General features: G+C 44.3%; 1 protein-coding gene across 4 annotated transcripts in view; it reads right to left on the reverse strand.

Moving 5' to 3' along the window:
* RYK (receptor like tyrosine kinase) overlaps nt 1-14,076 on the reverse strand; it is a 59,868-nt gene that overhangs the window by 10,076 nt on the left and 35,716 nt on the right. For all 4 annotated transcript variants that reach the window (XM_041416377.1, XM_041416376.1, XM_041416378.1 and 1 more), the window contains exons 9-10: nt 12,855-12,941; nt 385-454 (exon numbers count right to left, since the gene is read on the reverse strand). In XM_041416377.1, the coding sequence (XP_041272311.1) occupies nt 385-454; nt 12,855-12,941 (157 nt within the window). The remainder of the gene's footprint in view (nt 1-384; nt 455-12,854; nt 12,942-14,076) is intronic.

Below are 14,076 nucleotides of genomic sequence, written 5' to 3' on the forward strand. Positions count from 1 at the left end.
GAAGCACAGGACAAGGGGCAATGGCTTCCCACTGCCAGATAGGAATAGATGGGATCTTGGGAAGAAATTCTTCCCTGGGATGGTGGTGAGGCCCTGGCCCAGGTTTCCCAGAGCAGCTCTGTGTGCCCCTGGATCCCTGCAAGTGTCCAAGGCCAGGCTGGACAAGGCCAGGGCTTGGAGCAGCCTGGGCTAGTGGAAGGTGTCCCTGCCCATGGCAGAGATGAGTTTTAAGGTCCCTTCCCAGCCAAATCACCCTGGCCTTCCATGACTCTACAGAAGTGTTGCTGAATTCCCAACAAAGAGCTCCCTCTCCCCAGGGAGCTTTAGCCCAGGTACTTCCACCTCACAGTGACGTGGATTTGTCACCAGCCCTGCATGCCCTACCTGTGGTGAAGCCCTCTGAGTTTACAGCTTTCCGTCAGCATCATCGTCACCTGCACCTCCGAGGCTTGGTCTGAGGGAAAAAGGAACCACAGACAAACTTTGGAAACAAATCAACATATTAATTAAAATTCAGTCCAGATCTGCAAGTCACTTAAGGTCACTTGAGCATGTACAGAACTTGTTTGCCTCCTTTCTTAAAATGGCACTTACAAAAAGCCCCGAAGTTCAAGGCCAAGTTCTGAGACTCATTTCTGCTTAAAGGAGTGGGGTCAAGCCCAGAAAGGAAATCAAGCACATTCCAGGGGCTGACAGGCTATGGTTCTGCACTTCCTGACAGCTTCTGGGCAGGCACAAGCCAGCTGCACTGGGCAGTGTGGTCCCATCCTGCACAAGACTGGTGCCCATGGAAGAAGTGGGATGTGCCAAATGCTTCCCAAGCATGAATGTGCTCCAAGGACACGGCTTTGCTGCTGAGTTACCACTCCAGGTACACTTGTGTTTACTGCCACATGGCTGGAGGCTGTTTATGTCTAGATTTACTTATTTCCTCGCTCTCTGCTTGACACACTTGACTCTTGGTAACCTTAAAACTGTTTGCTGCTCTCTCCCCCACCTTTTAAAATGAATAAATAAATAAAACTACTGATGCCAGCTAAAATTCAGGCACCTATGATAACTCCAGTAACCCAAAGCAAGCAGAGCATCCACAGGGCAGAAGCACAGGTGGTGCCTCAAACCCCTTTCCCACCACTCTGTGTATTTGGGGATTTTTCCCCCCTTGGTGGCAAGATCCTTAGAGAAGCTTAAGGAGACATCAACAAGAGCTCTCCCAACCTCACCCCCCTCACACCTGGGAGCATTTTCTGTGTCTCCCTCGTGCTGGGACTAGTTCTGGCAGGGAGCTGGCACAGGAGAGCCTAGCACAGCCCAAGGAGCTCTCCTTGCTGCACCAGGGGGAATTTACATGTCATGGATGAGTCAAGCCAAGGTTTTACTGCCCTGGAAGGAAGAATAGGCAAGAAATCCTCTGCTCTTTTCCTTCCTCCAAGGTCTGATCCTGCTCCCTGTACAGCCCTGACACCCTTTCCCCTAACTGAGCCTGAGCCCTGCAGAAGAAAACGGGACTCTGGCTGAGTGAAGAGTGATGGAAGCATTCTAGAGAAGCTCAGACGTGCCAATAAATTAGTGACAATTGTGGTATATTATGGGATGCATCAGCCCATGCTTTTGGGCCCATCACTACAAGGACATTGAGGGGCTGGAGTGTGTCCAGGGAATGGGAAGGAGCACCAGGAGTGGCTGAGGGAGCTGGAAAGGGGCTCAGCCTGGAGAAAAGGAGGCTCAGGGGGAACCTTCTGGCTCTGCACAACTCCTGACAGGAGGGGGCAGCTGGTGGGGGGTCAGGCTCTGCTCCCAGGGAACAGGGAGAGGAGGAGAGGGAACAGCCTTGAGTTGCAGCAGGGAAGGTTCTAAGTGGATATTGGGGAATATTTATTGACAGAAAGGATGGTCAGACATTGGAACAGGCTGCCTGGGGCACTGGTAGAAGATTAAAGTCTGGAGGGATTTAAATCTGTGTAGGTGAGGCACTTGAGTGGTGGCCTCGACAGCACTGGGGGAATGGTTGGACTCTATGGTCTTGGAAGGTTTGTCCAACACAAACAAATCTATGATTCCCTTCTATTTGATAACAACTCTGTCTGTGGGGAAGGTACAAACAGGTTCTTGCAGTGCAGGAGACACTGAAGCCATGGCCAGCTGAAGTCTCTGGTCTGCACTCCAACAGAAGCATGAGAAAGTCCTACTCCTGTGGGCTGGACACTTGATGCATTTGATTATATACAAGACAGATGGAAAAGGCTTGGAAAGAGGAAAGAAAAACTAAGATCAAACTAAGATCCTACATTAAAACAAAGTTACACAGCCCTGAATGACTGAATCAGGCAGTTCTAAAAGCCAGCATTAAAAATGGAGGTGGAAAAGCAGATTCTGAGAAGTCAGAGGAGCAGGTTACCTGTACAGAACTTCAGGTGTAACAGCAGTAATTACAGGGCCCAAAGACCTCAACCTCTTCACCCAGCACATGACGAAGGGAGGAAAGAGATTCCTGGGTGTGAGTTTAAGCTGATTAACTAACTCCTCACACACTCTCTGGCCCTGTGCTTGCTGAACTGGTTTGCTTTTAATTATAAGAGCCACCAAGCAATAATTTGAAGCTTTAAATCAGAGATTGTTTAAGAGTGGATTTAAGATCTACAGAACGAGTCAGGCTGGTTTGGACAATGCACCCATTCATCTTCTCATGGTGACTCTTCTGCCAAAGCCTTTCCCTTTCCAGCACTCAGGGAAGTTTCCAGCAGGTCAGTGTGACGTTCTGTTGTTTTCTCTCCACGTTATAGTGGTTGAGCACCCAAAAGGATGATTGACTCCCAGGCAAGTATATACGGAAACTGAAATCTTATCTTGTGAAACAGTCCCACCATCCATATTGTGTTTGCTTATCAATATTATTTCCTTGTTTTCTGCATGGAAAAAAACTTACCCTACACCAACAAATTCAACAGACTCAGAACAAACAATAGTGTTCAAGGCTAATCCTCCCCTAGTTGAGACCAGTGCCAATTTAGCACCACCACACAATTTGATTATTGTGGGTTTGCACTAGATATAATTCAAAACACAACATTAATCACCACTTCTTGGAGTGATTCTTGTCAAAAGGGGGAAAAGAACACCAAAATACTGCTACTGCAACAGTCCCCACTGCAATCAGGCTTCCTTTTAAGGCCATTTTCATCAATTACAAAGGAAAAAGTTCAGCTAAACAAACTCTGTCACATTTAGTAGACCATAACCACTTTTGAGCAACCAACACAAACACCTTCACAGACCAGGTCAAAGGTGATTTCAGCAATATTACATTTTTTGTTGTCAGGGCCTGTTGAATCTGAGCATCCTGTACTAAAAACCCTTAAAACCAATCCAGCAAACCCACCATTTCTAGTTTTGATAAGAGAAACAGAGTCCCAGAGCAATCCCAGCTTGCTGAGACATTTTTCCAAGGACATAGTGAGATGAATCTTACAGATTTCATCCTCCTGCCTGGGCCAATGTATAATCCCAAATTCCCCAAACTGTGTCAATCCCTGAGTGCTACACGTAAGCACATACACCTCATTTCTTCTCAGACCTGTTTGTGCAGCCACTCAGAACAGGGGAAGGATGCTGTCAAACCCACAGGATGCCCACAGGCTTTTGTGGCTCCTTTTGTCTGCCACCATGAAGGTGTCAGATATGAGCACAGCCACACACACAGCTACAGAGGGGAGAGGGGGGCAAAGCCTCCCACAGAGCCAGAAACCTCTGAAATTACAACACCTACTTGGAGACACAACTGAAGAGGTCACAGTCTCCCCTTTATTAAATCTGGGCACCAGGAACAGCCCTCAATTTAAGTTGAATGCTCCAGGGCGAGGCAACATGGGCTCGTTGCAAAACTTCCTTAAAGCCCTGAAAAAAGCTGAACTGAGGAATTACCATTATTTGTGATTAAGAACATGTCAGTGCTCAGCCATGAATGGAGTTGCAGTTGGATACTCACAAGGAGCAGCCAGGTTTCCACAAGGTGATCATGCACCAACAGCTGGGAAACCAAAAAGCAGCAACTTCAGAGAAGTTCAGAGGAAGATTTAACACCAGAAATATTCCAGACACTCAGTTAGGACCAAAAAGGTCCAACTTTCAGAAGGTGCTTAAAACCAAGACTGAGGTAGATGTAAATGCATTCCAAAGAGGAAGATGCACTCCAAGCCCTGGTTTTACCCAAAAGCCTGGCTGTGAAAGCCTGCCCTGAGGCCCAGGGCAAGAACAAGGCAGGATTCCAAGCTCTGATGGAGCTGCAGGTTTATCTCCTGATATCACAGGATTTGTATGCAGCCAGGCACAATGGGGCACTTGGCACTGCTGGTTTTACAGAAGAGGCTGATCCCTCAGTTCTGGGATGTGCTGGGGCTCTGCCTGGTTCATGGGGAGAAAAAACACCTATTTCATTTTTACCAACTCCTTAAAATCCAGCTGCAAAAATGTATTTTAAAAATCTTTGTTCATTATCATTAATCAATCACATGAATCATCAGATGAAAAGATCTTGGGGAAGTTCTGTGATGACACTAAATTGAAGGGAATTGCCTGCTCTGAGACCAGGCACTCATCAGCTGCAGGGCACCAGGCTCTGCTTCACCAGGAAAAGTCACTCCACACCCCAAAGGACGTAGCAGAGATGAAAAGCAGCAATTACCTGGATATTGCAGTGGGGAACTGATTAGCTGGATGCTTTCATGAGTCACTTTGTAAGTCAGACCTCCCAGAGCCTCAAAATTGCAAAGCACAGCTTAAGTAGGATCACAGAATCCTTTATGTTGGAAAAGCCCCCCAAGATCATCAAGTCCAGTCATTCCTTCAGCACTGCCAAAGCCACTCCTAATCCATGTCCCCAAGTGCCACATCCATATGTCTGTTAAATCCCTTCAGGAATGAGGGGGACTCCACCACTGCCTTGGACAGCTGTGCCAGGGCTGGACAGCCCTTTCTGGGAAGTAATTTTCCCTAATATCCAACCTAAACTTCCCCTGGGGCAACTTGAGGCAATTTCTTCTTGTCCTGTTCCCTGTGAGAACAGACTGACACCCTCCTCACCACAGCCCCCTCTCAGGCAGCATTACATTTACAAGACTTCTGATTGTAGAATGGTCACTGAAATCTGTTTCTTCAGAAGACAAAAGCAGAACCTGAAAACTCATGTAAGCACAGGTTTCAAAATTGAACTGAGTCCCATTTGAACTCTCTCACAGCCTGCTACAGGCAGTAAGAGCAGATTCTTTCAAGACTCCTGTCAGAAGCAGCTCTGCAAATGCTACAGCCAGGAGCTCCAAGGCTTCTGATGAATGTTTCCAACTGCAATATTTAAGAAGATGTTTTACCTGCAGCTTTTCTCATATTTGGACCATTTGTAATGGCTTGTTCCCCTGTTAACTTCCTCCTGTTTCATACTGCAAGGTAACACTCCCCCACATCACAACACTTATACAGCCCATTTTCTACACAGCTGCCTGTTTTCACAAGCTTCTATTACCCTTATTATTTTTCAGCCTTGTGGACTTTGCCAAATATCCCATGTCAAAGGGAACAAGCTCCAGTTATAGAAGGGTGACATCCACACAGGCAGGCACAGTGGTCACAGGAATTGAGAGTGCAGGACTAGATCAGCTCCAGGTGATAAATGCTCCCAGTACCAACACATCCTTGTTAATTACTGCTGCTTCTGAGTGGCAATTAATTAGGCAAAACTGCTCCCAAGGCAGAATTCCACCCCAGTTCAAAGAGAATGCATGCCTGAGTATTGCTTTAACCCCTCTACATGAGTCTTTGGAAGTAATTCAATGCCTGTGCTCACATCTGTTGCACAGGACATTTTTAATGCTCCTATCAGGTAACCTTCACAACTTTCCTTCACCAGAAAGATGCTAAAGGAATGCAAGAAGTCATGACACAACCTGCTTTTTCACAGGCAGAAAGGAAAGTACATATAAAAATATTTCAGCTTTAAAATTTTGAGGCCCCAGGAGTCAGACAGAGCCAGGTGGAGCATCTGATGCTTCCTCCTGCCATGGACTGAGCACAGCACACCGTGCTCCTGTTTCCAGCTCAGAGCTGCAGGAGGTGGCCAGGTCATCACTTCCACAAATCAAAGTTCCCCTGCTTTCCAAGGCAGCCCTGCATCCTACAGAATTCCAGTCTCCTGTAAAGGTAAGACATGCACTCCAAACCACAGCAGGAAGAGGTTACAGCATGGCACACCACACTTAGTCCTGATAAAATTTCCAGAGAGCAGGATTTCTCTTCCAATCCTGGTATCCAGGCATCAAGTATCAACCACATGAGTTTATTTTGCAAAGCAAGGCAGCTCACAGTGACAAAGCCAAGCCTAATTTCAATAAATCATGGGACTGAGTCAACATGACACTGCTAAAATAGGGAATGCTATTCTGGTTTTCCTACATTACAAATGCACACACAGTTTTAAACCACAGAAAAGGGCAGAGAAAAGCAGGATTTGGGGACAGTCTTAGTTCCCTGTGTAAGAATAACACCAGAATCCAAGAAGCAGCAGCAAAGAGAAGGAAGTAAAAGGCTCTTTGCTCGATAATCCATTTAACTCAAAGTGAACCTGAAAGTGTTAACTAAGTTTACAGTGAAACTGGGAAAGAGAAACATGACTGATGTCCTGGTCCAAAGGGCAAGGGACAGCACATAATAAAACTGATGTACAAGTAGAGATTTTATGCAAATTAAAGTGTCTTGCAGGTGAATAGCATTTAGCACATGGAATAATAAATCTTTAAATGACGTAGTACAATACTTTGGAGATCATCCCTCAGTATTTTCTGAAGCATACTGTACTGCTTTAGATGTCTAAGGGTATTTTCCTAAAGAACTAGGATTAAATTAAAAATTAAGTGCATTTTTAGGCTGATAATCAAAAACTTGCTACTTACCCCAAATTTTTTAAATTTAAGTATCTTCCTTTATAAAGACACTCAAGAATTTAGCTCAGATGAGCAGTAACTCTTGATTTATTTTTTTGGCATAAACTATATTCTTCAGAAACAGGATCCTGCACTCTGATTTTGGAAGGTTAAATACTTTTGAACAATTAATTCAGATACTGTATGTTTAAGGTACAAACTTAGAACTATTTTCACAAGGCTGTGCTTTTAAGAATGAACTGCCCAGAAGAGCAAATCCCATCAATTGAAACATGACCCCTTGAGAACAACTGTGGATGATGCTTCAAGTTCTGGTACCTGTTTAGTGTGAACAAGAAACCTTTACCTTGGTTAACACAGAGCTGCTTGTCCATACTTAAATCCCCTAAATGTGCCCATTGCTTTCTCCTGCTTGGCACGGCCTGGATTCTCAGGATTTCCATTCCTACACCTCCCAACTGCATGAAGTCCTAAAGGGTCACCAATGTTGCAATCATGGAATGGTTTGGGTTGGAAGGGACCTTAAAGCTCATCTCACTCCACCTCCTGCCATGGGCAGGGACACCTTCCACTAGATCATAATGCTCCAAGCCCTGTCCAGCCTGGCCTGAGCACTTCCAGGCATGGGGTATCTCCTCTTAACTAGACTAGCAATAAATTTAAAAAATCTAAATAGTGAAATGTCAGAGATAACCAAGAATGCTGGAAGTCTCTTAGTGACCGAAGATGACAGAACTAAAGCGTTATTAAAAGTTGCTAGAACAATAAAGTTTAAAGAGCTGACCTTTGTCAACACTGACTTTGTTTCCAGTGCTTTCCATGGATGGTTTGTTTCCAAACACTCCTTCCTCGTACATCAGAAAAATGTTAAGTGGTTAGAACACGAAATGGGAGCAGCCGGGTTATCTTGAACAGCACACTGCGTTGTTTTTACCAAAAGTGTACCTTGGCCAGAACATCCTAAATGAGTCAGGGCTCTACACAGCTCACCCTCACTTCATATGTTCCTGGAATAACACAATTACATTTGTTTTGTTAAGAATTTTCTCCTTCACAGGAAAAGCACCATTAAACAATGTGTTCTTTAAATCAAAGGTGAAACCTGTGTGTTTTCTTCCTCCTCTGACATCAGATGATTTAAAAGATGCCCCAGAAAGGCTGGAGGGATCTGTTAAACCCTGCCAGGAGATGTAATGCCAGTTTGGAGAAACATGCCATCAGAGACATTCCCAAAACTGAGAGGGATTGGAAACGTCTGATTGAAAAGTGAAGCATTCCACCCTCATCACATAATTTTTTCTGTAAAACAAAAAACACAACAAAGAAAGCAAATGCCAGCTAAGTCTCTCATCTTTCTAACAAAGAACTTGTTCAGGTTGTGCTAATCCAAAGATTCCAAAATCCCAGATATTCTAGATAACATATTCTTGTTCTTGCTGGCAATGACACACATCCTCAATCTTCATCAGTGTCTGTTTGAAGACAGAACGAAGGCAAATTTTCCACTGAAATGTCTAAGTGTGAAAGTAACTATGACTTTGATCACCTTGCCTAGCAAATGAACACAGTGGAAGTGTAAAGTGCTAAGACAACACAACAACTGCATGGCCAACATGAAGCATGTAGGACAGCTGAACAAGTCACACCTTTTCCCCAGAGCCTGGGATCTTTGCAGTGTGCAGTTATTAGAGCTTCCAGGAAGGCAAGAGAGATCCATTTTCCTTTGAAGCTCTCCTTGGCACAAGGCACTGCACGTATCAGAAGGCTCAGGCACCCAGACACAGATGATACAGCATTAAAAAAACCTTATAAACTCATCTATTTCATGAACCTGCATGTAGAAACTTTGTCACTGCCACGGGCATGTTACAACTTTCTCTCTGGAGTGAACCAAAGCTCCATGAAAGAAAAAACTCTTTCAAGGATCTGGAGTAAAACGCAGGGACGAATCCTCCTTCAGCCAGTCTTTATAAGAGATGTGGTGTTGAGACTTCAAGAGAAGCATCTCCAACTTTTACACCCCGTCAATTTAAGAGCTACAGAACAAGTAATCACTGAATCACTTCAAAAGTACTTCAATAACTTCATGAAGTGTTCAAAGGAAAGACCCCAGATTCTGTGGCAGATGAGAAACCAGTCAGATCATGCTGAACAAGCACACTTCCAACCTATTCAACCCCTCCACTGATATTGCTCAATCAGGCTCAAACTTGCTGTTTGAGAGTCTGACCTAATAGTTCTACCCCAGATTGAGACAACAGGGAATACAGAATATTCCAGAAAACTCTCTGGATGGGCTCTTCCACCTCTCAGGAAGGTCCAGGCTCTCTCAGCTTTCTCATGTATTACTGACTCCTTTAAGAGCAGATCACTTCAGAAGGGGAACAAACACAAAGCTCAGAGAAATAAGGGATCCTGTTTTCACTCTCCTGGTTCATAGCAATGCTCTGCATCTCACTGGAGCTCTGGGAAACATCAGGGAAGGGAAGTGGGAAGGGCAGCTGCAGTTACTGCAGTCAACTACCTGTGCTTTTGATCCTTCAGGGGCAACAATTAACCAAGGGGAAAGAATACAGGCAAGAGACAAACTGACAAGGCTGCAATCACTCTCTCTCCAGAGCAGGAAATACTCACAGATATAACTATTGCCTGATGAGCACAACAGCCACAACATTCACCTTCCCCAGCACAGGAAATGGGAAAACTGACAGCACATTCCCTCTGTCCACATTATTGGAAAGAACCCCTCTTAAAAGGGTATGTATGGATGCTGTAATACACTGACAGCTGAAGGAGGGACACATGAAAAGAGATCCATTGTGACAGGCACTTAGGGAACAATTTTTCTTCATGGATTTTCATTCAGAAACCACTCCTTGAACAGCACAACCTTGACATCCATGAGTGACAGACAGCTCTTCTCCTAACAGCCAACAAACCCAAACTCTAGGCCCATCTATAAGACTTGTTGGGCTGAGGAGGTTCAGCCTGGAGAAGAAAATTTTCCAAGGACACCTTTCTGTGGCCTGTGGATTGTAAGAAAGTCTGAAACAGACTTTTGATCAGGGCTTGCAGGGACAGGACAAAGGGCAACATTTTAAACAGGAAAAGGATAGATTTACATTGGACATAAGGAAGACAATTTTTTAAAATTTGTTTATTTATTCTTCCCTGTGAGGTCAGACACTGGCACAGACTGCCCACAGAAGCTGTGGCTGCCTCATCCCTGGAAGTGTCCAAGGCCAGGCTGAACAAGGCTTGGATCAACCTGGGCTAGTGGAAGGTGTCCCTGCCTATGGCAGCGGTGGGAGTGGATGGAGTTTAAGGTCCCTTCCAACCCAAACCATTCTGGAATTCTAGGATTCTCTTGAAATTCCAGATTTGAAGCCATAACAACTCCCCTAATGTCAGAACAGTGTCTTCAGTTTCTCAAGCCCTGATCCTGGTGAGAAAAAAGAGGTGTTTTTTCTCTCAAGGAGGTTATTCTTCCTCACAGTACCTACTCAAAGAACCTCAGTTCACATTTTCCAAAGATCTGGCATACTCCACCCCCACTGTCCATTGTTTCCTGACATTGAGGGCACCACTGGACTCCATTTTATCACTTTCAGAGTGCACCTCTGGTTAAAAAAGGCAGTTCTGGAGCAGCTCATACTTTTGGGAAGAGATAATGTAACTCCACAGACAAAGCCTTTATTCCTTGTCTATTTTCCATGACCCTCAGGCTTGATTGCCTTCAGCAAAGAGATACTTAAGTCAGTTTAATGGTTCTCATACCCATCAAGCTTTTATGGTCCTGCCCTGCTTCTGCTTGTGCCAGAACAGCAGTGTGTGTGTGGCCACAGAACGACTAGATCAAGGAAAGACTCTGGTTACAAGAGAATTTTTGCAGGTTTTTACTTCCAACCAGATCAAATTCCCAACTTATTACATATCCCAGCCGCACACAGAGCAATCACAGCCAGGGTGTGAAAATGAAGCTGTGTAATATCAGCACTGCAAGTGAGCTGCTGTGAGGAGAGGGGATGTTACAGGTTTTATTCCTTGCAAAATTCTGCTGCCCAGGCCCAACGATCAGCAAAACCTACTCTACACTTTTTACACATAGATCCTTTTTAATGCTGGGAAATTCTCTACAGTGATGAATGCCATCACTGCAGTGAATCCTTCCCTGCAAAGGGAAGAGCTTTTTTCCTATAGGACACGACTGTGTCACATACACAAGCCACTATAAGGGAGAACGATGGATTTAGAAGTGCATTGGAAGTCCCATTTTGGGAAAGCAATTCAATAAGAGGTCATGGGAGGCAGCTAAATTAAGATCACTTTTGACAAATGTTATGTTGTTTAATCCAATGCTATAAAAAGTAGCTCGCGTGCCAAGGGCCTGTTTTTGAGAACTATTATTAAATAAGAGCCAAGAAATAAAAAAGACAGAACTGTTTGGCAGTGAAAGGGACCGGAAGGCAGAATTCAGAAAATGTTCCCAAAATACTGGAAAGAAGCAAATTTTTTGGTTTTTAAATAAGAGAAGCCAGGCTGGGAAAGCTGGGGGTGTTCACCTGGAGAAGAGAAGGCTCCAGGGAGAACTCAGAGCCCCTAAAAGGGGCTCCAGGAGAGCTCCAGGAGAGGTACTTGGGACAAGGGATGGAGGGACAGGACATGCTTTAAACTGCTAGAGGGCAGGATTAGATGAGATATTAGGAAGGAATTCTTCCCCAGGAGGGTGGTGGGGCCCTGGCACAGGGTGCCCGGAGAAGCTATGGCTGCCCCTGGATCCCTGCCAATGTCCAAGACCAGGCTGGACAGGGCTTGGAGCACTGGGACAGTGGAAGGTGTCCCTGCCCATGGCAGGGGGTAGAGCTCTGAGGTCCCCCCCAACCCAATCCATTCCATTATTCTATGTCATGTGAGAGAGAAGAGCACCAGAAACATCTGATTGTGTCAGAAGCAGACCAAGGTGGCTGCTTCCTTTAAGCAACATATTTTCCTTAAAGGTAGCAGAGAATAAATGGGTAGCAGAAAGATTCAACAACAAAATTCAGCAGCTTCACCATTTCCCAATCAGTACCTTCAAAAATTAAAAGCCAGGCTAAAACAAAAAAAAAAAAGCAGAATGAGTTGAAATTCTTATAGATGCTTTTTTTTTTTTTTTTTTTTGCAAGAAAGAATTAAAGAAGTTGTCAAATGAAAAACCAAAGGCAGTAAGACACCCAACTGAAATGACAAAAATAAGTGGTAAAACAACCACTGTACTGGGAATTTGGCAAAAAGAGAACTTGTGATTGATTGCAGAGGAAGGGATAGATGTAGGATACAGGTAACATAGGGATCCATGTAGGATACTTGTAATATACATATGGGATACACACGACAGACATGTAGGACATTTGCAACATTTTCATCTACACCCACCTTGCTCATTAAGTCTACCTCTCCTCATTTCAAGGTATTTCCTGAACACAGGTGCTGTATTTGGATAAATTCAGTTCTAAATGCCAATTCTCAAGCATCAGTTGCAAAGCTTAAGGAAGGCAGAAACTATACCCTGTCTTCTGTACAGCCATGCATTTGTAAAAGATTTTTAAGACACATTTCAGGTATTTTTCAGCAATTTGCAGGGGACAAGGCTGTGACTGGAAAGACAATGACATGCTGGGGAAAAAAAAACAATATAATTTTTTACTTAGGAGAATAATAAACCAAAGTATTCAAGGGTGATGACAGAAGGCACTGGTGGAGAACACATGCATTTTTCTTCCATATAAGATTGCTGTTCCCTGTGGCTGAAGGAAGCATCCAAACTGCTTTTGTTTTTCATCATTTGCATATTTTGGGGAGAAGGGGGTTGTTGTAAAGCCAGGTTTGGCTTTAGCACAAAGTTCAAACACCTGCACACAAACCCGCTCCTTCATGCAAACATACCTTTAACAGTTTTGACAAAAACTTGTTTTTCTTTACTGGGGTCTTTTTCTTCTATTAGAATTCCGTGGAAAATGCGCCCAAACGTGCCTAGGAACAGAACAACCAATCAGTAAAGTAAAGAAACACTGATAACATTAGGAGTATCTTAATCAAACAGTACATTTCACAGCAGAAAGTGAGGAATGCCTGCAGGTAAAGTGCCTCCAAACCCTATAAAGTCACCAAGAGAGAACCCAACTGCTCTCCAGCATGAGGGGGATTCACAACTACAGGCAGCAAAAATTGTGAAGTTTTACATAAATAAAACTTAAGGGGAAAAGCACGAGAGTGAACTAGTGATAGCAGCAGAGCCCAGAGAAATTAAATATCATTATGATGATGGTTTATTTGTGGCACTTCAGTCAACTCCCTGCACTAAGAACTCCAGCTCCTGTTTCTCACCCACCCAGTCTGGAATTCTAAGCCAAGGCATTTCTCACAAGGACCAAGTTTTTTTGGAAACATTCACAAGGAAACAGCAATCCTGGCCTGCCAGCACACATGGAACACCTTGAAACAGCCAGCATCACATTATCTCACCTCAGCTGGAAGGTGCTGGGTTTGTTTGGGGGTCATTCAGACTCTCCAGCACTTTTCCATTCACAAGATGTTACTGGTGCTACTGCAGGAAGAGGAGCTACTCTGAGGAGCTGGGCTGAGAACAGCTGCTAACACACAGAGAATTAACTGGCTTACTTCTCAGCATGGCAACACCTTCCTGCACCAAGGTGTGCATCATCTCCACACAGTCTATTCCAGCATAACAGCCCCTTCCCAAGGATCCCTCCTCCCTGACTAGGTTGAAAGATCTTTGACAATATGAAATACAGGTCTTATTTGTTTTTAAATATCTTAAAAAAGGGCAGTGCAACATTTCTGTCACCCACCCTGGGGTTGCAAGGAAACCCTGCATGACAGGGGTCTTCAAACTGCATCTCACTGAGCAACAGCTGAACTCAGAAGACTCTCAGGCAACCACAACACCCTCAATTACTTAACAGCAACTAAATTCCTCCTGTCTTGGTTCTTGAAGACTTTGAGAAAGTGCCTAAATATATATTTCCAAAATGTAAAAGCAGGTGAAGCTATGGAAGCTACATGAAGTTCACAATGAATCTGTGGCCAAGATCTGTAAAGAAGTTCCATATATGCATTTACTTTATCCCCTTCTTCCCCTCTGAAG

Source organism: Onychostruthus taczanowskii, unplaced genomic scaffold, assembly GCF_017590055.1.
Source record: "Onychostruthus taczanowskii isolate IOZ18803 unplaced genomic scaffold, ASM1759005v1 scaffold51, whole genome shotgun sequence".
Lineage (NCBI taxonomy): Eukaryota > Metazoa > Chordata > Aves > Passeriformes > Passeridae > Onychostruthus > Onychostruthus taczanowskii.